The 26,320-nt window shown below is 37.4% G+C and overlaps 1 protein-coding gene across 1 annotated transcript in view; it reads right to left on the bottom strand.

Annotated features, from left to right (window-relative positions):
• LOC126282067 (uncharacterized) overlaps window positions 1-26,320 on the bottom strand; it is a 100,836-nt gene that overhangs the window by 39,772 nt on the left and 34,744 nt on the right. The window contains exon 3 of the mRNA XM_049981512.1: window positions 13,817-14,058. Coding sequence (XP_049837469.1) covers window positions 13,817-14,058 — 242 coding nt within the window. The remainder of the gene's footprint in view (window positions 1-13,816; window positions 14,059-26,320) is intronic.

The following is a 26,320-nucleotide window of genomic DNA, read 5'->3' as shown; positions in this document are numbered from 1 at the left end:
ATACTTTTCGACAAAGATCTTACTTGTTTCATAACCTACCACAGACTGACTTAAAATAGGTTCCAACATGACTTTTTTATATGGCTAAAGTAATTACAATTAAAGATTTACATTTCTGAGCACATGAATAGAAGAGGGAGATTTGTTTTAAAAAGAACTTCTAGATACAAGAATAATTTCTACTGAGTAATGCTGGCTAGTTTGCCTAAACATGGGATTCTATTTCAGAAACAATGTTTTTACTAAAGAAGCTAATTATCTGGAACTGAACGAGTGCAAATGTTGCTAATATGTGTCTGTTATTAGCTGTATATATACACAGTTATTTCTATATCTTTTTATGTCTCTGTTATTAGTTGTATATATACACAGTTATTTCTATATCTTTTTGAATTATCTTATCAGGAAGGTAGTAATTGGGTACTATGTTTACATATGAACAACAATAATGAAATTTAAAATCAGTGATGTTTTGTAATTGCCAACAGCATTGCTACAGTGGTAACACTGGTTCCCACTAGATCACTGAAGTTAAGCGGTGTTAGGCTGGCCTAGAACTTGGATGCGTGGCCATCTGGTCTGCCGAGCACTGTTGGCAAGTGGGTCAGCCCTTGTGAGGCAAACAGGGGAGATACTTGAGTGGGAAGTCATGGCTCTGGTCTCGTAAACTGACATACAGCCAGGAGTGCGGTGTGCTGACCACATGTCGCTCTGTATATGCATCCAGTGATGCCTATGGGCTGAGTATGACATGGTGACCAGTCAGTACCGTTGCACCTTCATGGCCTATTCGGGCAGAGTTTACTTTAGTTTTTAGATTTTCTGCAATTAGTATGATTCTTAGGCAAACTAATTAGCTCATTATCTACTGGTAATGCAAGGAATTTGACTGACAATAAAGTTAAGTCAGTCAGGCCTGTGCCAATATTTGGAATTTTTGGTACTGTGCACATGTCATAAAAATAACATTACTGAAGATACAATGAAATTTAAAAACGTAACAGCTGGAAAGGAGCCACCTGTTTTGTAAAATAAGGGCAAGAGGATACTCTGAACATTTATGTGATCCTCTTTCATCTTTGACAAGGCTGTTGGTAGAATGAGAATGATTCATATCAGAAGTTTTTGGCTACCACTACTATTGAATTTTATTCGAAATTTAAGCAGTGGCTTCGATCAAACACTGGACCCATGACATTTTGATTAGTAGTAAAAGATGCTACTTCTAGACTTCCATTAAAAACAAAAGAAGAAGAAAGGTGAAAAAGTGACTTCCCACAAGTAGAAATGTCTCAAAGGAACAGTGTTCCTCCACATTTACATGCTCACACAGGTATTGTCTCCAGATCTGTGTTCACAGCTGCTGTACTAAGTGAACTGCTGATAATGGTTAGGACACATTTCTATTTTATACGCAACAAATTATGATATTGTCAAAATTTCCAGAATGGAAGATAGGAGACAAGGCAGTGGTGGAAGTAAAGCTGTGATGTCGGGTCATCAGTTGAGCTTGGGTAGCTCATTTGGTAGAGCACTTGCCCGCGATAGGCAAAGGTCCCAAGTTTGAGTCTCGGTCCAGCACATAGTTTTAATTTGCCAGGAAGTTTCCTTGTCAAAGTTGTTAGAGCTTGTTACTATTATAGTTCTTAAATTAATGTTATGGCCTGTCTTCTTCTCAATTTTTTGCGCTTCAAGTGCTATCTATGTTTCTCTGAATTGCAAGGTCATGGGTGTTATGCTAAAACAATGTACTAAATAATGGTTTTAACTAATTATTATTATTGTATTCAAATATTATGTATACATATACTTTATTGCAATTCCTATTATGATTGTAGGCATCTTTGGTATTATAGAAGTGAGGATGACCACAATTAATATTCTTTTTGTTGGGGGGGGGGGGGGGGGGGGGAAGGATGGAGCAGGCAGTAACAAATTTAAATGTGAACCTGACTCCCCCCCCCCCCACCCTAAACCAAACCCTGGATCTGTCGCCATATGGTTATGATGCTATTTCAAACAAAGCATTAAAATCTTTTGCTTACTTGGAAGCAACTCCCTTGAGTTATCTTTGTAACTAGTCAAAGAAAGGTGTATCACCTGGAAGGCAGAAATATGAGGTGGTAAGGACTTATTTGTAAAACTGGAGTCAAACAAGTTACTTCTAATTATAGACTAATCTCCGTCTTTTGAGTTTTCTCTAAGGGTTTCAAGAAGGTAATTTATAGCAGAATCTCGCTGCTTACCAATGTACCACCTTTAAACCACTCTCCCTGATGCCTCCCATTTCATCTTCGTCTATTCTTGTCCTCACTGCAGGTTGATCCCTCTCATCCTAGGATTGGAGTGACCTGCCCTTTCCTTTTAATCATCCCCAACCTGCCCCTCTCTCCTTCCCGAGCATGGAATTTTTAGCTCGTAAACTGAGATATGTGTCACATTTACTTTTATACCTGTCTATCAGCAATGCTATGCATTTCACATCTTGAAAGTAAATGATGGGCAGCAATTCAAGTAGGTGATTTCTACATCTGCATCTATACTCCACATGCCATCTTATGGTGAGTTGCACAGAGTACTTTGTATAGCACTGTCACTTCTCCTCTTTCCTGCTCCAGACGTAAATAGTTTGCGGGCATAACAATTGTGGTAAACCACAGCATGGGCTCAAATCTCTCTTGTGGTCTTTTCACAATATATACATAGGAGGAATATTTGATGAGGTTTTGGGATTGCAGCTGGATCATGTTGACTTATTGTCACAATATTTTGGCACTTAACTGTCCAGCCATCTTCAGGTGAGTGTACACTACTGGAGACTGCAAGTTTCCAGCATCAGCTTTATAGCAAAAATTGGTGGCCATCACAGGAGTGTCGTCTACTCCAATTTGCGCTCTCTGCAAATACTGTTCTATCTGTGGTGCACAGGCGCATGCGTAAAGGTGAAGTTACATGTCCGCCCTCTGTCGGAGTGTGCACTTATGACACTAAAACCAGATGTTGGCAGCCATGTCATTATGAATAAACTGTTTTCTCCCAGAAGAAACTAGAGAGATCACCAGGTCCCACGCCTTGTCCAGTTGAAAGCCGCTATCATCATTTATAAGATTTTGTGCTAGTTGTATTTCCACAAATTCTTTAATTACTGACTCCCAAAAAGTTCTCGCTGGGGCCAAGATTTTTGTGGCAGAAATATCCATAGAGTCTCCTGTGATAATAAAAGCTACGGCTGATTTACAGGATTGTGAAAGGTGAGTGTGGCACTCAAGTTCAATGCACCTATCATGTACTGTGTGTATTGTCTGACCTATGTAAGCCTTGTCACACTGGCAAGGAATTATGTAGAACCAGTCTTCCGCAGAACCAGATTGTCTTTTACCACAATGAGAAGCGTGGCCAGAAGATGTTTCCTTAGTATCCTGTCTACTTTAGATGAAAGGTTGCTGATGTATGGAAGGAAGACCCTGGTCTTGAACAGCTGCTTCTCTTCTTGATGTTGTGGGTTCTCATGTTTCTTCCTCTTTAGCGCTGTGCTAATCTGGTGTGGAGGGTAACCATTATCTTTGAACACCGACTGTAGATGTTGTAGCCCCTTTGTAAGGCTGTCTTCATAGAACCAACATGAGCCTTGTGCACTAACATTCTAAGGATGCCGGTAGTTTGTGAAGGGTGATGGCAAATCCATGATTGGAGGTAGAGGTAGAGGTCTGTATGTGTGGGCTTATGGTAGACAGAATGTCCTAATGAGCCATCCACTCTCCAGTAACCAAGATGTCCAAAAATGGTAAACAACCATCCTTCTCTATTTCCATCATAAACTGGATGTTCTTGTGGGTTGCATTCAGATGTTGCAAGAAACATGACAGTTCTTCTTCAGCATTGGGCCACACTACAGAAACGTCATCCACATATCGCCAGAAGACTGTTTAAGTTCTGGCAAATCGAGTGCCCTTTCCTCAAAGTCTTCCGTAAAAAAGTTTGATACCAAGGCGGAGAGAAGACTGCCCATGGCAACAACATCAGTCTGCTCATTGTTAAATAAAAAGTAGTTTGAGGAAAGGACATGATGAAAAAGTGTTGTTTTGTCGGCTGTGAACTTACTGCTGTTGAGTGACAATGAGTCCATAAGAGACACATTAGTGAAAAATGAGATGACATTGAATCTCACTAGTAGCTCTGTTTCACTGAGTTGAAGTGACTTCAGTCTATTGATAAAGTCAGCGAAGTTACAAAAATGATGTGCACTATTCCCCACAAAATGTCTGAGCAGAGAGGTGAGATGTATACCAAATCATAGATGATCATATTACTGACAATCGGCCATATCCTAACTTCTTTTTGATGAATCTTCAGAAGACCATATAACCTGAGTAGAACAGAACTATGATGTCTTAGTCTTTTGGCCACTGTCCAACCATCTTCAGTCTCCAGTGGTGGACACTCACCTGAAGATGGCTGGACGGTTAGCAGCTGAAATATTGTGGCAAGAAGTCAACATGATCTGACTGCAATCCCGAAACATCATCAAATATTCAGTATGCCGGGAAAACTTCAAGAATCATATCAGATAGCTCTTTGGGGTGGTGATGGCATTAAAAATTCAGAAGTTGGACAAGCTACACAATAAGCAAGCGAGATTGTAAAGTTCTGCGTTATTTACTGAAGTGTCAGGACAATGGCCTTATTCCGAAGTTTGCCAGAGTGAGAAATTTTATCCAGACCACCACTGCAAAATTCATTACACAAAATGTGAGCCTAGCACTAATGAAAGAGAGGATCTGGTTTACTTGATGTGAACTGACGCCATATCGAAACAGTTGTTTCATCTGTATATGAAGGTTGCATCCAGCCTGCCATCACTTTCCTAGGCATGGGTCGATGGTGTGACCTGGGCAGAATCAGACTGGGTTCATAAGGAGTCTACATCAGGACAGTTTTCATTGATAAGTCACCTATTAGCAATGTTACTGCAAGCAGATATTTTTTTCATGCTCCATGGTCAATTTAACAGATAAGGTTTTGGGCAACATAACACTGTCTGTGCTTGGCAAAGGCTTGAACTTCACCCCTACATTGAGAAACCTGCCTCTGACTGATTTTATTAGTGCTATTGAGGAAGCTGTTAGACCTGTTCCTAGTGATTCTGCAGAAGTAATAAGACATGAAACATGTCATGCACTCACGAAAGCTCAGCCTCAGAAGAGCAACATTTTTGCCATAGAAAGGGCCGCACTATCAAAACTGTGAGAAGATCCTCACACAGTGGTCTCACCAGTGGATATGGGAAATGCCAACATGCTTTGCCACTTGAGGTTTATCAACAGAATATTTATAACTTTCTGAATTAACCAATATATCAGAAGATTGACAAAAACTCCACAGCAAAAGTGGAAAGGAAAACATCAGCACTGTTGAATTCTACTTCTATTCTGCAAAAAGTGACCAAAAGACTAAGACCTCATTGTTCTCTGTGCACCCATATTATATGGTCTTCAGAAGATTCATAAAAAAGAAGTTCCGTTATGGTTGATTGTCAGTAATATGATCCCAGATATTTTACAGAAGTAACTGCTTCTCGTGATTGTTCTGCAATTGTGCAATCATACAATAAAGGATCTTTCTATTCACAATATGTTACATTTATTTATGTTGAGGGTTGACTGCCACTCCTTGCAGCAAGCATTGTTCCTCTGCAGGGCCTCCTGCATTTTGAGATAATTTTCTAGCATCAACTGCAAAAAGCCCCATGAAGCTTCTAACAATATCAAATATCAAGTCTGTTTACTAGGTGATAGTCATGGAAAGGGTGTGGCACAAATAATAAGCGATCGGCAGTCCCAATTTAAAGTAACAGGCATTGTCAAACCTGGTGCGCCCCTTAATGAAATAGTAAATAATTGTGAAAACTTAATTCAGGCTGGAACATGCTGTGTGCTAATAGCTGGAGCAAATGACATATACAAAAATGAAAACCAACTAGTGACAAGGGCACTTCAAACAATTCTAAAAAAGCTGTCAGGTCTAAATTTAAAGGGTCTCGTGTAAGTGTGCCACATAGACATGATCTAATCAAGGAATCATGTGTAAACATAGAAATAAAGTCAACAAATAATAAATTTAGGAAGATCTGCTGTGCTTTTAAGTGTGCAGCTTTTGTGGATGCAAACAGCTCAGAGAGAAATCATTTCACGAGGCATGGACAGCATAGGAACTGTTGTTGTTGTTGTTGTTGTCTTGAGTCCTGAGACTGGTTTGATGCAGCTCTCCATGCTACTCTATGCTGTGCAAGCTGCTTCATCTCCCAGTACCTACTGCAAACTACATCCTTCTGAATCTGCTTAGTGTACTCATCTCTCGGTCTCCCTCTATGATTTTTACCCTCCACGCTGCCCTCCAATGCTAAATTTGTGATCCCTTGATGCCTCAAAACATGTCCTACCAACCGATCCCTTCTTCTAGTCAAGTTGTGCCACAAACTTCTCTTCTCCCCAATCCTATTCAATACCTCTTCATTAGTTACGTGATCTATCCACCTTATCTTCAGTATTCTTCTGTAGCACCACATTTTGAAAGCTTCTATTCTCTTCTTGTCCAAACTAGTTTCACTTCCATACATGGCTACACTCCAAACAAATACTTTCAGAAACGACTTCCTGATACATAAATCTATATTCGATGTTAACAAATTTCTCTTCTTCAGAAACGCTTTCTTTGCCATTGCCAGTCTACATTTTATATCCTCTCTACTTCGACCATCATCAGTTATTTTACTTCCTAAATAGCAAAACTCCTTTACTACTTTAAGTGTCTCATTTTCTAATCTAATTCCCTCAGCATCACCCGATTTAATTTGACTACATTCCATTATCCTCGTTTTGCTTTTGTTGATGTTCATTTTATATCCTCCTTTCAAGACACTGTCCATTCCGTTCAACTGCTCTTCCAAGTCCTTTGCCGTCTCTGACAGAATTACAATGTCATCGGCGCACCTCAAAGTTTTTACTTCTTCTCCATGAATTTTAATACCTACTCCAAATTTTTCTTTTGTTTCCTTTACAGCTTGCTCAATATACAGATTGAATAACATCGGGGAGAGGCTACAACCCCGTCTCACTCCTTTCCCAACAACTGCTTCTCTTTCATGCCCCTCGACTCTTATGACTGCCATCTGGTTTCTGTACAAATTGTAAATAGTCTTCCGCTCCCTGTATTTTATCCCTGCCACCTTTAGAATCTGAAAAAGAGTATTCCAGTCAACATTGTCAAAAGCTCTCTCTAAGTCTACAAATGCTAGAAACATAGGTTTGCCTTTCCTTAATCTTTCTTCTAAGATAAGTCGTACGGTCAGTATTGCCTCACGTGTTCCAACATTTCTATGAAATCCAAACTGATCCTCCCCAAGGTCCGCATCTACCAGTTTTTCCATTCGTCTGTAAAGAATTCGCGTTAGTATTTCGCAGCTGTGACTTGTTTCGACTCAGGTCTTTTAGTGCTCTGTCAAACTCTTCACGCAGTATCGTATCTCCCATTTCGTCTTCATCTACATCCTCTTCCATTTCCATAATATTGTCCTCAAGTACATCGCCCTTGTATAAACCTTCTATATACTCCTTCCACCTTTCTGCCTTCCCTTCTTTGCTTAGAACTGGGTTGCCATCTGAGCTCTTGATATTCATACACGTGGTTCTCTTTTCTCCAAAGGTCTCTTTAATTTTCCTGTAGGCAGTATTTATCTTACCCCTAGTGAGATAAGCTTCTACATCCTTACATTTGTCCTCTATCCATCCCTGTTTAGCCATTTTGCACTTCCTGTCGATCTCATTTTTGAGACGTTTGTATTCCTTTTTGCCTGCTTCATTTACTGCATTTTTATATTTTCTCCTTTCATCAATTAAATTCAATATTTCTTCTGTTACCCAAGGATTTCTAGCAGCCCTCGTCTTTTTACCTACTTTATCCTCTGCTGCCTTCACTACTTCATCTCTCAGAGCTACCCATTCTTCTTCTACTGTATTTCTTTCCCCCATTCCTGTCAATTGTTCCCTTATGCTCTCCCTGAAACTCTGTACAACCTCTGGTTCTTTCAGTTTATCCAGGTCCCATCTCCTTAATTTCCCACATTTTTGCAGTTTCTTCAGTTTTAATCTACAGGTCATAACCAATAGATTGTGGTCAGAGTCCACATCTGCCCCTGGAAATGTCTTACAACTTAAAACCTGGTTCCTAAATCTCTGTCTTACCATTATATAATCTATCTGATACCTTTTAGTATCTCCAGGGTTCTTCCATGTATACGACCTTCTTTCATGATTCTTAAACCAAGTGTTAGCTATGATTAAGTTGTGCTCTGTGCAAAATTCTACTAGGCGGCTTCCTCTTTCATTTCTTAGCCCCAATCCATATTCACCTACTATGTTTCCTTCCCTCCCTTTTCCTACACTCGAATTCCAGTCACCCATTCCTATTAAATTTTCGTCTCCCTTCACTATCTGAATAATTTCTTTTATTTCATCGTATATTTCTTCAATTTCTTCATCATCTGCAAAGCTAGTTGGCATATAAACTTGTACTACTGTAGTAGGTGTGGGCTTCGTATCTATCTTGGCCACAATAATGCGTTCACTATGCTGTTTGTAGTAGCTTACCCGCATTCCTATTTTCCTATTCATTATTAAACCTACTCCTGCATTACCCCTATTTGATTTTGTGTTTATAACCCTGTAGTCACCTGACCAGAAGTCTTGTTTCTCCTACCACCGAACTTCACTAATTCCCACTATGTCTAACTTTAATCTATCCATTTCCCTTTTTAAATTTTCTAACCTACCTGCCCGATTAAGGGATCTGACATTCCATGCTCCAATCCGTAGAATGCCAGTTTTCTTTCTCCTGATAACGACATCCTCTTGAGTAGTCCCCACCCGGAGATCCGAATGGGGGACTATTTTACCTCCGGAATATTTTACCCAAGAGGACGCCATCATCATTTAATCATACAGTAAAGCTGCATGTCCTCGGGAAAAATTACGGTTGTAGTTTCCCCTTGCTTTCAGCCATTCGCAGTACCAGCACAGCAAGGCCGTTTTGGTTAATGTTGCAAGGCCAGATCAGCCAATCATCCAGACTGTTGCCCCTGCAACTACTGAAAAGGCTGCTGCCCCTCTTCAGGAACCACACGTTTGTCTGGCCTCTCAACAGATACCCCTCCGTCGTGGTTGCACCTACGGTACGGCCATCTGTATCGCTGAGGCATGCAAGCCTCCCCACCAACGGCAAGGTCCATGGTTCATGGGGGGGAGCATAGGAACTATTATGGAAAAAAGATGATGGGTGGAAAGATACAAGAAGAAATAAGCTGTATATTAATAGAAAAGTTCCATAAAATCCCACTCCAAATGAGGGCAGAAGCAGAAGAAATGAAAACCTTAACAAGAGCAACATTTCCTGAAGCACTAAAAACATCAACATCTGCTATAGTTAATATTAAAATGTCATCAGCTGCCACAGCTAGTATGCACAATTAATCAGCATCATCCATTTCAAGTAGGAAAAGCAACAGAAACAGGATTTTTGGTATCCTGCCTTAATGAAAACTCCAAGTTAACAGTGTTAAACGAAAGGAGAAATACCATCGGTGTTCTAAAGATGATGACTCTAAATGTGCAGTGCCTCAATAAATAATATTGTGAACTCACAATAACAGTAACACCCAACCTCCTGATGTCTTGTGTATTACTGAACATTGGTGTAAGGACCATGAAATTAGTAGTGTTCATATTATTCCATTTAAACTGACAAATCATTATAGTAGGAAAATTGGAAAAGGTGGTGGAGTCAGTATTTACCTTAGACAAGAGTTAGAATTTAAAAAGAGATGTGAAGCAGAGAACTTAAGTATTGAAAAGTTCTTTGAAGCAGGTACTGTCTAGCTATATGGCCTGATGAAAAAAGTCATAGTCATAACACTGTATAGGTCACCATGTGGAAACATAGAAGTATTTTTTGATAAATTAGAATTGTTGGTAAATACTTATTACAAAAAAGAAACTGTGATTATTCTTTGTGGTGATTTCAATATTAATCTTCTAGTTGAAAGTCAACAAAAAAGGCAATTTTTTGTCATATTAAAGAGTTTCAATATGTCACCACACATAAACAATTCAACTAGAATAACAAACACCTCCAATAGCCTCATAGAGAACATTTTCTCAAACATGTCAACAACTGACGTCGAGGTAACAAACATAGATTTAGAATTGTCTGACCACAATTCTTTCACGATTGAAATCCCTTTAAGGTCAAAGGAAGATAAAGGTGTAAATAATATTTACAAAAGAAACTTCTCTGTGATCAGCTGTCATCAGTTCATAAGTATCTTAGCAAATGAAAATTGGTTAGATGTTATGAAACAAACAAGTACAGATGAGGCATAAAGTGTATTTGCATCAATTTATATGATGAACCTTGAGATGTGTTTTCCAAAGAAACTGACCAGAATCAAGTCTACTGGACACATAAAGTCAAGTTCTTGGATGACTTTCGGCATTAAGAAATCATGTGAAAACATGAAAAAACTCAATTCAGAGTTGAGGGACTGTGCAGATAAGAGTTGAGGGACTGTGCAGATACTGATTTTATAGAATATGTAAAAAGGTATAGGAAAATATACCGAGTTATTGCAAATGCAAAGTTACTAAGTAATGACATAGAAATAAAACCAAAATAGCTCGGGAAATTGTGAGGAAAGAAACCAGGGTACCTATCAAAGATAAGGAAATTATTCTAAAAGATGAGGAGAATAGAATGGTAGATAAATATGCCATGCCTAATTACATAAATAATTACTTTTTAAATACACCCCAGACATTAACCAGGAATTTTGGGAAGCAGATTAAGATGGAAGCACCCAAGGCAGCCAGCAGAATGATGGCAGTCCCAACAAACGAAAAGGAAGTTTTTAAAAGTGATTGATAGTCTCAAGTCCAAGATGTCAGCTGGAGTAGATGAGGTGCCAATAATACCAGTAAAGAAAACAGCTAATCAAATAGCAAAACCATTGGTGTACATAGCAAACTTGTCAATGGCTGAGGGCGTGTTTCCGCAGAAACTGAAAATTTCTAAAGTCGTTCCCCTGTTGAAAAAGGGTGATAAACTTAAAATAGAAAACTACAGACCTGTCTCACTTCTCTCAACTTTCTCTAAGGTTTTAGAGATACTAATGCAATATAGAGTAACACATTATCTTAATATCCACAATCTGATAAACAGTAATCAGCATGGATTTCAAGCTGGGAGAAGTACCGAAACAGCTGTACTGGAATACACAAAAGAAATAATCAGTAAATTGGAAGAGGGAAAAAAAGTGTAGTTGGGATAAATCTAGATTTGTCAAAAGCCTTTGACACTGTTGACCACAGCATACTTTTGGAAAAGCTTGAAGCTATAGGTATCAGAGGACCGGTAAAAAAGTGGTTTGAGTCATATCTGGAAAAGAGGATGCAGGTGGTTGAAATTATAGCACCAAATATTAACCAAAAAAATTAAACTAAGATCAGATCCAAGGGAGGTCACAGTAGGAGTATCCCAAGGAAGTGTATTAGGCACCTTGCTGTTCCTCATTTACATTAATGATATTCAGGTGTCAGAGAGAAAAGCTATAATCATGTTATTTGCTGATGATACTAGTTTAATAGTTAGTGGTATGAAGCAGTCATTGCACAGTACTGTGGACAATGTCCTACAAGATATAAAAATGGTTTAGTGCAAACAAGCTAACACTGAATGCAAAAAAAAAAAAAAAAAAAAAAAAAAAAAAAAAAAAAAAAAAAAAAAAAAAAAAACAGGACAAAATGAAAACCAATACAGACTACCATAATTACAATACACAGCAATTTAAAGATCTCCACTTACAAGCTGTAACAAGGACCCAAAGTCAGAAACATGTATGTAATCAAGGCATCAAACTTTTTAATCCACTACCAAAACATATCAAAGAACTGGAAAATGAGGATAATTTAAAACTGTTATAATATACTTGACAAATGTTATTACAGTGTAAGTGAATTTCGATGCTCAACTGTATTAGAATATAAAGAACCACATGCTTGACAAATGTTATTACAGCATAAGTGAATATCTCTGCGCAACTGTATAAGAATATATTTTTAAGTTAATGTGACAAATGAAATTACATCATTGAATATGTCTGTCAAGCACATAAGAAAATTAAGAACCACATGTTTAACAAATGTCACTACAGTGTAAGTGAATAGCTCTGCTCAACTGTATAAGAATATATGATAGCATAAATGTCACAAATGAAATCACAACATCAAGGAATAGGTCTGTCAAGCACATAAGAAGTTATGTTATAAAAAACACTTATCAGTTGCATATTATATTAAACATAAGATAGATTCATATGAATTCAGCATAGAAATTTTTTTTGTAAAGATATTATGTAGTTTTTAAATGTATCCTGACAAATCATATACCACAAATGTGATCAATGGGATGATAATAAATACATAAATTTAAGGTCCTGTAACACTTCCCTGGGTCATGTCCAAAGACACTTTTATGTCTGGAGACTTCTCTCCATTCAGAATGACATGCTGTGTTCTGTTTGCTAAACTCTTCAATCCATTCACACAACTGGTCTGATATTTCAACGCTCATATTTTGTTCATTACGCAGTAGTGTGGAACTTATTAAATGAGTTCCGGAAGTCAAGATAACACAACATCTACCTCGGTGCCTATATCTATTGCTTTCTGAGCGTCACTGGTGAACGGAGCAGGCTGGATTTCATTTGCTCATTGTTTTCAGAAACCATGTTGGTTCCTATCAAGGATATTTTTGGCTTCCATAAGTGTCATAATATGCAAAGATAAAATATTCCAAAAATCTACAACTGACCAATGTCAGAGATATAGGCCTACAGTTTTGAGCATCTACTTGATGGCCCTTCTTTTAACCAGAAATAGCCTGAGCTTTTTTCCAATCATCTGGAACACTTTGTTCCTCCAAGTACTTGTGGCGCACTGTTGTTAGGACAGGGGGAATTCCTTTGCATACTCTCTACAGAATCTTATTAGTATTCCATCAGGTCCAGTGGCCTTCCATCTGATGAGCAATTTCAGTTGCTTTTCTACCCCATGGTCACTTAATTTGATCAGCCATTCTGTCATTTGTACGATGATTTCCACTGCAGAACTATTTTGAACAGGACGTTTAGTATTTTGGGCTTTTTTGTATTGTCCTCCATTTCAGCACCACAATGGTCACAGAGTTTCTGGATGGGTGGCTTTGATCTGTTCACCAAAACTTCTTTGGACTTTCTGTCAAGTTTCAAATTTGTTGAACACTTCATGCACAGCTATTTTGGCAACAATTAATTTTTATTTGTCTGTGAGTCTTTGGCTACATTTAAATTTATAGTGAAATAGTATAAATTAAAATATAAAACTGACAAAATATGCTTTTGGAAAGACAACAGGATGTGTCAACGAAAAAAGTAACCACAGAAAGTAAGTTTCTGATTTAGTTTCAACATTCAGCATTGGTATTGGTATAACAGGGTAAGTTGTTATGCTCTGCTGAGTAATATATAACACTGTGGAGAAAATTTTGTTAGTTGTATATATTTAGTGTGATCATTTTATTATAGAAAATATCTCTATGCGATCAATACTATGCACTATACTGCTTTAAATAGAAAAAAGTAAGGCAGAACTCTATGTCAAGAATACAACTTTATTTCAGAGTTTCATAAGTGCAAGGAATGCTAATCCAGTCTGCAGTAATATTTACTTACAAGCTGTGCAATAAAAAGAAGAGAATTGAGAGTGACTGCTCGAAGACGTGAAGGCTCCAAACCAAGTAATCGAAATACAGCCGCCACTGTGTTGCCACCACTTCCACCCCTGTCCCTGCTGCTTGGGGTCTGTGGTTGCTTCAAGGCCAACAGGCCTGAACTAACTAACTGCGCTACATTACAGCTGGTATTAAGACCAGTTATTTCAGCACCATGCTGCTGCTCTGCTTCTTGAAGTGTCACTGTTGAACAAATTATATTCCATTATACATAGTTCCAAACATGATAAAGATAACTAAAATTCTATGATAACACAGTTCAATTTAAAATAAATAACAAGATGGAAATTCATCATGTTTTTCAGAAAAATTGTCTCTTGCTTTTTGAGATAATGAGAGAAAATAGGCATGCAAAACTAAGGCGAAGTGATAAATGAAGCAAAGATACATCCGTTCAAATAGGAACAAATCAAATGTTATTTATTACTAAAAGCTACAAGCAAGACAACTCATAAATAACAATAAATATATCAATTAAAAACATAAAGTTGTCCTGTTTAGGAAAAGACAGACAGACAGGAGAAGGAAGTTACCAAACATTGTTAGCCATGACAAGCGGAAGACGTTCTTTGATTGATGCTCCACTACTTTCCAAATGTTAAAATTAATGCTCTTACTGAATGATGCACTGTAGAGGGTCACAATTTCAGCTAAGTAAAAAATCTGTGCAATTTGCACATTTATTTACATATATAAGCCAACTTCTGAATTTTTCTTTGTGTGAGAGACCCTTGTGTTGGATAGGTCTACTTTGAAATTCTAGATTATGATATTATTCTGTTCATGTCTTGTTCACATAATCTTTCATTAATTGTGTCAATAATTATGTACATCATAATGATTTTTTTTAAAAATTTGTAAGTACCAAAAAAAAAAAACTCGTACTATATGGCCAAATGTAAATTTAATTTATGATTTTTAGAAATTATTCGCCACATTATCCTTATTTTAAAAAATCATTCCACGATTTCATTCATTATTTGTCTGAAAAAAGGCACATTCCTGAGAATTTTTTGACACTGCAAATGCGTATGTTCATGAATTTTTTTAAATTGCAAGTGTCGTGTGTAACCTATTTCATAGTAAATCAGAAATAACTAACAAAGTGTCACATTAATTTCTCTTTTAACAAGAGTGTATATTGTCAACATTTATAATAAATTAATGCTCTTACTGAATCTGTTGCTGATCACAACATAAAACATGTTTCAAAGAAACAGGAAATTTTGTATCAAGTTTTGTTGTTGTCATAATAGATATCTCATTTTGCTGTTAGTCACTTCAGTTCTAAAATACTACTGGCAATACTTGCAGCATGACAGATCCATAAATTAAAAGAGAATCGAAAAGCTTAGTTTAAAGTTATTTATTTACTGTTCTGTAAAATACCGCACCACGCATAATGCGGATCCATGGTGTATGCTGTTCTCAGCTATTGGATGAGACAGTTGATGTTAAGCAGCTGGTGCCCTGAGTACTGTCAGGCAACTGGAAGCTGCTGCAAATGGGCATGTTGAGAGGATTACCAAGAGTCATGTACCAGAAATACCAAAGGTACCCCAAGTATTATTTTCTCCTGTGGATACCATCCCTTCCGCAGGAAATTTAGGATCTATCACTACTTGTTGAGACATAACAGTCCATTAAAACTGATTTAAAAATATTTTTTGACCATAAACAGAAAATTTCTGACGTAAATACTATAGGGGTGTAGGTAAACATGTACTTGTGGAATATATACAACTAGGGCAGTTACTACATTATAATTGTATTGAGGGGTGTAGGTTCTGTAATTTGTAGTGATATTGCCCTAAACATGAATTTTCTGTAATTAATAATAAATACTTATGTATTCTTAATGAACAGTACTTAAGAGTGTGTACACTTTTAAATTAATAAATATGCTAAGATTCACTCATGTGTTTAATGTATAAGAGTCAATGTAATTTATGAAATACTGTACTAAAAACTAATTTTGTTTGTTATTTATTTAAAGAAGCATGTACAACAATACAGTAGATTGTTAATGATTATATAAACAGTGGGAGACATGTTGGCATGGGGGCAGTACTTTGTATGACATTGGACAGAAAACATGTAGCTTGTTAAGCAATATTCATTTCATTATTGTAAGTATGTTAAAATCTATTTGAATTTTTGTAAAGGAAGGTTGGATTTTTCGAAATTACAATTATCAATATTCTGAAACTTAATACTTGATGAAATATTAATTGGACTTTTCTGTCTATTTTACAGTTATTGTCTAAGAATTCAGGACCATGGCTGTGACAGATACGGATGAGTAAAAAACCCCGAAATTATTTATAACTGCTAGCTACTAACATTTCATTGTCCACTTGACTGAGTGCCATGACAATGGTAGGTCTGGGTGTCCTGTACTGGTGAGACAGTACAGAGGAGAACTTAGGTTGTAACACCCATTCCCCTAACCAACAAGTCCGAGATGCTGTCATCCACTGAAACCAAAATAAAGCAGTGATTCACTTCACCTGTTAGGGATTGTGAAGGTGAGGCAAATACAAAAAGGTAGGGTCTATTAATCATTGGCAGTTCCGACATATGGCAAATAATGGTACCACTTAGGGAAATGGCAGCAAGGAATGGGAAGGATCATATTGTGCACTCTGTGTATATGCCTGGAGGCCTCATTCAGCATGTTGAAGATTCTGTTTCTTCAGTCACTGATAAAATAGGCTGTAAACAACTCCAGATTGTGGCACACTATGGGATAAATTATGCCTGTAATCTCAGCTCCGAGATGGATAAATTCAGCAGCTGGTAGGTAAGGTTTAGGAAATTGACCTTGCTCATGGAGTTTCAATGAAGCTCATAGTCTTCAGCATTGTCCCTGTAACACCTCATGGGCCTGCTTCTGAGTCAAGTGGGAGGCTTGACCCAGACACTGTCAAGGTTCTATGACAAACTAGGCTGTGAATTCCTAGACTTGTGCCATAGGGTTGAGAACTGTGGGGCTTCTCTGAATGGTTCAGGTGTGCACTACATGTCAGTGGCTGCTACACAGGTAGCTGATAGTGTGTGGGGTGCAAACAATCTAGCTGCAGAAATCCTGGAAGTATCAGTTAAAGATCCAAAGAAATGCCCCCTACAGGAAAGTATATAAAAATCCTAGTCATTAACTGCCAAAGGAATTGCAACAAAATGCCAATGTCTGATGGTCTCCTAAAATGCAGTGAAGCTCACACAGTGCTAGGTACTGAAAGCTGTTTAAAACATGAAGTTACAGCAGTGAGATTTTTGGGGAAATTTCAGCATATCCTGAAAGAACAGGCAAATGGGAAATGGAGGTGGTTTATTCAGCACAGCAGACAAGAATCTCAAATCTACTAAGATAGAAAGAAATTAAAGCTGCATGAGAGTTACAATTTGGATTGTCGGGTGTTCTGCTGGATATCAGCATCGTTCTTGCATGATATTTTGGTAAAGTAGCTCATAACCCTCATCAGGTGCGACCTGAGACTGCACCTGATGAAGGTTACAAGCTACATTACCAAAATATTGTGCAAGAATGATGCTGATTCTGGCAGAACACCCAAAACCCCGAGATGTCATTAGATCGTCGGGAAAGCTTATAGAGTTGCATGAGAGTTGCTTGGGCAAGACTATATCAGGGACGGGCATGAAATTATATTTGAATCCTATTACTGACCACCAGACCCTCCTCCTGATGCAACCAAAAACTTTAGAGACAACCTCAGTTCACACATGTTCCCAAATCATACTGTAATCATTGGAGGAGACTTTAACCATCTAACAATCATCTGGGAAAATTACAGTTTTGTTAGTGGTGGGTATGGCATATTCTGAAACACTACTAAATGCCTTTTCCAAAAACTTCCCAGAACAAATTATTAAAACCCCACTTGTGATGGAAAAATAGTAGACCTAATGGCAACAAACAGACTGACCTCTTTCAGGATGTCCAACCTGAAACTGGTATCAGTGACCATGTGGCTGTTGTAGCAAAAATTATTACCAAAGTACTAAGGGCAACTAAAACGAGTAGAAAGATATGTACATTCAGTAAAATAAATAAAGAAGCACTAGTGTCATACATCAATGAGCAACTTGAAACTTTTAGCTCAGGAGCATGCCGAGGAACTATGACAGAAGCTTAAAAGAATATATGACTATGCAGTGGGTATATGTAAACCAAGTAGAATATTTCATGATAGGAGTGATCCTCCATGGTATTCAGTCACTGTAAAGCAACAGCTAAAGAAACAGATACTACTGCAGAATAGGTGTAAAACAAAGCAAAGGCTGGATTAAATGTCTTTGGCTGTCACAAGAGCAATGCATGAAGTCTTCAATGACTACCATAACACAGTATTGTCAAAAGATATTTCACAAAACCCAAAGAAATGCTAGTTATAAGTAAATACTGTTAATGGCATTGAAGCTAGTGTCCAGTCACTCACAAGTGACGCAACTGAAATTGAGAATAGCATAGCAAAATCAGAAATGCTTAACTCTATTTTCAGATGTCCCTTTACTACAGAAATCCAAGTTCTTGTATCACTAAGAAATGAGTAACATAGATAATAGTGTCAGTGGTGTTGAGAAAAAGCTGAAATCATTAAAATAGAAGAAAGTTTCAGAGTCAGATGGAATCCCTATCAGATTCCATACTGAATTTGTTGCTGAGTAAGCCCATCTCTTTAATATAATCTACCATAGATCCCTGAAACAAAAACCTTTGCCCATTAGTTGGAAGAAAGCATAGGCCACATCCGTTTACAAGATAGGTAACAGGAGTAACTCACAAAACTACTGTCCAATGTCCTTGACATCCATTTGTTGTATGTATGACATCCTCCATGTCAACCAGCATGGATTCTGAAAACAGAGACCATGTGAAATCCAACTCACACTTTTCTCGCATGACATATTGAAAGATATGGATCAAGGCAATCATGTAGATGCAGTATTTCTCAATGTCCAAAAAGTATTTGACTCAGTAAAACATCAATGCTTACTGTCGAATGTAAGGGTTATCAACTGTACTTTGTGACTGGACTGAGAATTTTTTGCTAGGAAGCATATCATAAGTTATCTTGTATGGAGAGTCATTGAAAAACATAAAAAAAACCTCTTGTGTGCCCCCAGGAAAGTGTGTTGGGACCATTGCCATTAATGTTATATATTAACAACATTGTGGTCAATATTAATAGCAAATTCAGACTTTCTGCAGATTATGCAATTATGTATAATAAAGTACTGTCTGAAAGAAGCTGCAGAAATATTCAGTCAGATATTGGTAAGTTTCAAACTGGTGAAAGCTTGGCAACTTGCTTTAAGTGTTAGAAACATAAAAAACAAACAAACAAAAAACGTAGTATCATATGACTGTGGTATCAATTAGTCACAGGTGGAATGGGTCAACTCATACAAATAACTGGGTGTAACAGTTTGTTGGGATATGGAGCCTAATGACCACATTGGGTTCATTGGTAAAGTGCTAGGGAAATATGATCAGTCCTCAAAGGAGACTGCATACAAAACACTTGTGCAACCTGTCCTAGAAAGTTACTCAAAAGTGTAAGACCCTTGCCAGATAATAATAACAGGAGATATTGAACATATTCAAAGAAGGGAAGCAGGATTGGTCACAGGTTTTTTTCAACTTTTGAGAGAATGTCACAAAGATGCTGAAAGAACTGGACTGGCTGACACTTGAAGACAAACACAGACTATCCCTAAAAACCAACTTAGAAAATTTCTAGAACCAACTGCACATGATGAATCTATGATTATACTGCAATCCTCCTAAGTATTGCTCCCATAGGGATTGCAAATAAAAGATTAGACTAATTATAGCACGCACACAGACATTTAATCACTCATTCATCCCATGCTCCACAGGTGAATGGAACTGGAGAATGCCTTAATAACTGGTATAATAGGACCTACCCTCTGCCACGCACTTCACAGTGGTTTGGAGAGTATAGATGTAGATTCAGATGTAAAATCAACTTAGAGTAGTGTTGCATATGAATGTAATACAGAAATATGGCACAATCTGTGATTAATAAACTCTCTGTGCACTGTTGCAGCACAAGAAATGTACTTAAGTTTCTCAGTCGATTCCATATTTGGTAACAACTGCATTAAAATCATTTATGATAACTATGTGATAGGTTTCACATGGTGGCTTGACTGCTACCAGAACCTATCCAATATCGCTGAGGCAGTGATCAATGGTTAGAGTTTGTGACACTTCTGGTCCCGTCTGGGGCTTTAAAATAAAATAAACTTTACTTTCTTAATGTTGATGACCATACACCATCAATGGAACACATTGCATGGATAACTACTTAATGTTTATGATTTGTGTGCATCACATATTGTTCCTCAAGAACATATTCCAAAATAATTATGATGTTAGGCTAATTTTAAATTATTATAGTCAACACACACAAGAATTAAAGTTCAGTTAATTGTTTATTATCCTCAGACATATGTGAAGAGTGTGATGAATCACAAGACTAGTTGGGCTTAAATAACTCACTGAAGTTAAATTTTATGAAGTCCCATTGAAAACTAATTATTCTCCAGCAACAACTGTCAGGCTGTTGAGTCCAGCATCATGCCCAGCAATAAGTCCTTTCAAAAGTTGCATAAAAGTTTTGTAAGCAATCTTCTTTGTGGACTGATTGCATTTTTCCCAGTATCCTGCCAATGAATTGAAGTCTTCCATATGATTTACCTATGACTGAGCTATGTTTCATTCCATTTCATATCCCTACAAATTGTTATCACCAATTATTTGTATGCAATAACTGGTATCAACTGTGACTAGTATTGCAGTCATAAGTTACTACATTTTTTCATTTTGTAAAATGCACAGTTTTAAAAGCAAGTTACCAATCCTTCCACCATTTCAAAATCTTATCAAAATCCGACTGCATATTTCTGCAGCATTTTCATACTGATTTCATTGTAGATAATTGTATCATCTGCAAAAAGTCTGAGGTTACTATTAATATTGTCTGCAAGGGCACTAATATACTATATGGACATTTAAGAGACACATTTCTTCTAATACCTAAGGGTGAGATGCAGGTATGAATTTCTGGACTGGATGGAGAGTCAACACCTGACCCATTTATGGGGGCCCTACAGTTATCAAAGCTATGGTGCAAATCTACACAGCTAAGTTTGTCACAGTATCTCAAAAATCTCTGATTCAACCCATCCAGTCCACTCAGACCCAGAGACTGTGATCACCTTAAGGAAAAATGCTGTGAATTGTGAAGTTCATTGACATTCTATTAGCAAGGCTGGTCTGCTGAATCTTAGCTGCCAGCCACTAGAATGATGCAAATGTGACCTCATAGCCTAGACAATGGATATCAGTTTTTCCAATATGCTCCACAATCTGCAGTTGGTTGTATGATGTTCACTTGATGGCTGCTGGAACATCCTCTTCATCATGCTGAACAAGTCTTCCTGGCATATACACTGAGTGCACAAGATGATCCTTCCCATCCCTTGCTGCCATTCTCATAAGGGATACCATTATTCACCGTACATTTGACCTGCCAATGATTGGAAGGCAGCACGTCATATTTGTTGATTGGGAGGGATGTGATTGGGATGGTGGGGGAGGGGGAGGGAGGGGGTGAGGGGGAGCGAGGGGGGCATATGAGTGCAATACCCAGAGCTCTCCTTGGCCCTGGCTCCACTGTACAAGGGCGGCAAACCTACTACTGACATATCACTCACAGACAAGTGAATGATTGGTGATAAATATCACAATTTTAAACATGGCTGGCACAGCATCTGTAAATAAATTTTCAGTTTATAATGCATACGTTTACTGTAAAATCTGTGACCAGGTTTTGGTACCAGTAAGAGTATCTTCTTCAGAAGGGAACTCACCTATAATCACAAATTAAACAACTAAAATACTTAATACTTTACAACACTGAAAGGAAGTACATGTCGTAAAACTGGTACTTACATAAATTTCATGATGTTAAAATTGTAAACATGCATGTTGAGCTAATGAGCTCCAGTCAAGCAGTAGAAAATATCCAGTAAAGTCCTCCACAGCAAATAAAGTCCTCCACAGAAACAGTAAAAATTGTTACACTGGTACAGCCTGTTAGAAGAGCAGGCATGAGACTGAGTGCGTGGCAACTACCTGCACTGCCAAGTAAACATGGTGTAGAGTGCATCACTTACTGGGTGCTAGTAACACGACAAATACTTAACTATATGAAATCCACAACTATCACAGTAATACATCAGTATGATATGTATCTAGATGTTTAAACAAAGTACATTTTGAAATTATCTGTAGTATAAGAGAAAGAATGTATCCAAGATAAAAACAGAACAAAATATTTTTTTGTAAAAATGACGATGACTATATGTTGCACAAAATGAAAATGTACTATGACAGGATTTTATCAAGCATTTACAGTAAGCAAAACAGAGGGGAGGAGATAATATGCATCACATAATATCTGCAAACAGTATGTGCATACAGTGCCATACGGTGTGCTATCAGTAAGGAAGTACAGAGCCCATAAAGGAAAGGGAGAAACAATGTTTCTGAAATAGAAGTAAATGGAAGCATGAACCAAAGTATTATATATTTGTGAGCAGTGGCTTAAAGGCATTAAAGAAGCTTTTGTTTCTTGACTGTAGTTGTAGTATCATACTGATGTGTTTACAGTTGAATATCTCATACAGCTGAGTGTTCATCATTCTGCTAGCTCCCAGCAAGTGGCACACTCTATATCACATTTACCTGGTGTTATAACTAGTTGTCACACACTCAGTCCAATGTCTGCTCTTTTATCATGCTGTAAAAATTTTTACTGTTTCCATGGAAGACTTTATTCCATATTTTCTATTTTTTGACGGAAGCTCCTTAGCTCATCATGTATGTTTACAATTTTAAAGTCATGTAATTTTATCTTATGTACTTCATTTCAGTGCTGTAAAGTATTAAGTATTTTAGAAGTTTATTTTATGGTGTGTTTAAAACATTGTAGGTGACTTTCCCTCTGAAGAAGACACACTTAGTGGTATTGAAATCTGGTCAAGGGTTGTAAACTAAACTTATGCAACTGGTTGGCTGTAAAGTTTATATATTGAAAGAAAAATAAATAAATAAATAAAAAGTGATAGATATGTATTTCCTCTAGAGGAAAGAGTATTCAAAGGAGAGGACTGTACCTGTGGTACCTTTGGTATCTCCAGTATGTATTCTCGATCTCCCTCTCACCACATCCACTGACAACAGCTTTCAATCATTATACAGCAGTCAGGGCAATTGCCAGCAGCATATGAAAAGCAACAACTCATCTCTTGTTAGAGAATAGCATTCACAGTGGGTCCACATTGTGACTGCTGCAATGTTTTACAGAACAGCAGACAAAAAACTTTAAACTAAGTCTGATTCTGAGTTTCGGAAAAGATGTCAAAATGTAAATCTCGATCTGGTGTTGGGTGACAAAGCCTTAGACAGAGTGACATCCACAAAATTGCTGGGGATTCATGTGGATGAAAACTTAAATTTTAGTGAGCATGTAATAAAACTTGCACAGAAACTTAATTCAGCCTGTTTTGCCCTCAGAATTATTGCAAATGTTTGTACCTCAGAGGGTGCCAGAATGGCATATTTTGACTATTTTCAATCTCTTGTCAAATACAGAATAATATTTTGGGGTTCCACAACAGGGCACATAAAACAATTTTTTTTGTTGCAGAAGAGGGCCATCCGAATAATAACTCACATTCATCCACAGACACACTGCAAACCCATATTCAAAAAGCTTAGAATATTTACTATACCATCATTATACATATACAAATGTGTATTGTATGTCAGGACCCACATTGCAGATTGTCAGACAAATGCTGACTTTCATAACTACAATACCTGTAATAGCGCAGCACTCCATACACAGCGAACAAAAAGAACGAATACACAAAGGCATGTGAGCCGTATCGGTGCAAAACTGTACAACGCACTGCCAGTCAACATCAGGCAGTTAGAAGATGATGACAAATTTAAAACAGAATTTTAAAAATTTCTAGCAGAACAATGTTTTTATTCTGTAAATGACTATGTAGGTCAATAAATTTTTTTATGATGATATTTATAAAGGAAAAATGGAAAATACTCTATCTGAACCTAATCATTCATTACATTTACATACTTAAAGGACAGCTGTTGTGTGATGTAAATATATACTTGAGCAGTGTTGTGTATATAAGGACTTGGCCGTTTAGGGAGGACAAAACAAAAGCCTTATGAAAAACAGACTATGCATTTAAAATAACAAGCAGGGATGTATACAGGCTATATTAATTTCATTGTATTATTATTAACTTCATTGTATTATTTTGTTTTGTACTTTTTTACGTATTGTTTGTGTCCCATTTATTTGAAATGGCTTAATGTACCCTTGACAACATCCATACAATATTTATTGTCAATGGATCGATAAATAAAATAATAATAATAATAAATAACACAAAGTTCTGCATACTCAGAATACAAGAAATTTTTATTATTTAAATTTTATGAAAAGGCTGCCTTTTTCATCCTATACATTACTGCTACTGTGACAACAATTGTCCAGTTCAAACCAGAATACGCTGAATCGTAATCAGCAAAGTCACCTTCTCAATAAAATCATGCAGCAGGGTCTAAGAGCAATAGCCATAGAACTGAGTTCCCTTTTCTTCCAAATCACCATAAGAGCAGTAACTAATTGTCTTAGTCTTCCTTATCTTTAAACTTCCTGCTGGACAGGTCTGAGACTGAAGGGTTAACATCCTCTCACCCTCCCTCCCCCTGGCAATCATAACATGCAATCCTCATAAGAAAACAGATTGATACAATTTCTTTTTCCAAATATGAGTATGTTGTTTGCAGGTCAACTCCTTTTAAAATCAGCCTACAGCCCTACTCACCATGTGAGACTACAAACTGGCATTATAAAACGTGTCATTTTAGTAACCTGTTTTTGGCATTGTGGTGCTGTCTTCAATTTACTAAGCCATGGACAGGTGTATTAAACAGTCATGTGGAGCTATCCAACTGTGCACTCAGGTGAACTAGGTGAGAGCTTAGCACAGTCAATCTGGGCTACACATCACCTTCTACCCAGTGTAGCCACTGCTGCTGCTGCATCTGCACGAAGCTGCTTGAGCACCACCACAATGCTGGGTGATGCCAAATGCCAGTGCATGAAACTGCCACACTGACTGACGATCAGCAGACATAAGTCATGAGCTTTAACTTTCAGTGAGAAGATACTGCCAAGGTGAAGCCACCAGAGGCATGTAGCGATAACTGCCATGAAGACTTTTTGTTTGTTTTGAGGTGTATTTGTTTAAAAAGATGCCCATGATCAGGTCAAGGGAGAGCTGGAGATGGATGCACAATTGCAACCAAGGGTGTAGCAGCTCCAGGTGGAAAATGAAGATCTGCAAAGGCTCTTCAATGAGTTATTATTGAATGTGACACTGTAACCCCCTACGTATTGCTCACACAGGGGTTGTGAGGATAAGATTAGAATAATTACTGCTTGCACAGAGGCATTCAAACATTCATTTTTTCCACGCTCCATATGTGAATGTAACAGGAAGAAACCCTAATAACTGGTACAATGGGATACACCCTCTGCCATATACCTCACATTGGTTTGCAGAGTATAGATGTAGATAAATGAGATATGATACAATTAGCATGAAAATCACATTTAAATTTTATGTAAAGTTTTAAGATTTAGGTTTGCAAAGTGAATTCATGTGACACAGGACTTTAATTAGGCAGCAAAGAAGTACTGCAAGTTTCCTTATGTTTGTATATGTTAATAACTGTGCACAATGCATGGATTTTGCTTGTAACTTGTGTCATGACACCTTCTACACTAGCATGCCAGAGACGAACACCAACAGTATCACATTAAAAACAACTAAAATTGTGGAGCCCCATAAAGCACATCTTTTGTATGAGGCAGCTAACAATGCCACACAGCCACAGTATCTCGTGAACCAGTTAAGGATATTTACAAAAACACACTAGAATACTTTTTGGCACTGTTTTGCTTTTCCTTCAATCATGGCTTCTCATGCCAATCACCTCTGGGTAATAGGTTTTCGCAAATTCTTGCTATTGTTTGTCCTTACACAAGCCATTCTGACCAGAACTAAATGTTTAAAATCCTTCTTGAGATATGACAGTACTAAAATTTTATTTGGTTTACAGATAATTTTTTCTGCTTATTTTAACTGTCCTTTGTCCTTTAGTAATCATGGTTACTACAACAACATCATAGTCACTGATGCCCATTGTAATGTGAATATATAAAAAGAGGTCATGTCTATTTGTTGCCATTAGATCTAATATATTTCCATCATGAGGTGACTTCCAAAC

Source organism: Schistocerca gregaria, chromosome 7 (genome assembly GCF_023897955.1).
Source record: "Schistocerca gregaria isolate iqSchGreg1 chromosome 7, iqSchGreg1.2, whole genome shotgun sequence".
NCBI classification, from domain to species: Eukaryota; Metazoa; Arthropoda; class Insecta; order Orthoptera; family Acrididae; genus Schistocerca; species Schistocerca gregaria.
Note: the sequence above shows the minus strand (reverse complement) of the source record. Positions and strands in the feature narration are given on the sequence as shown.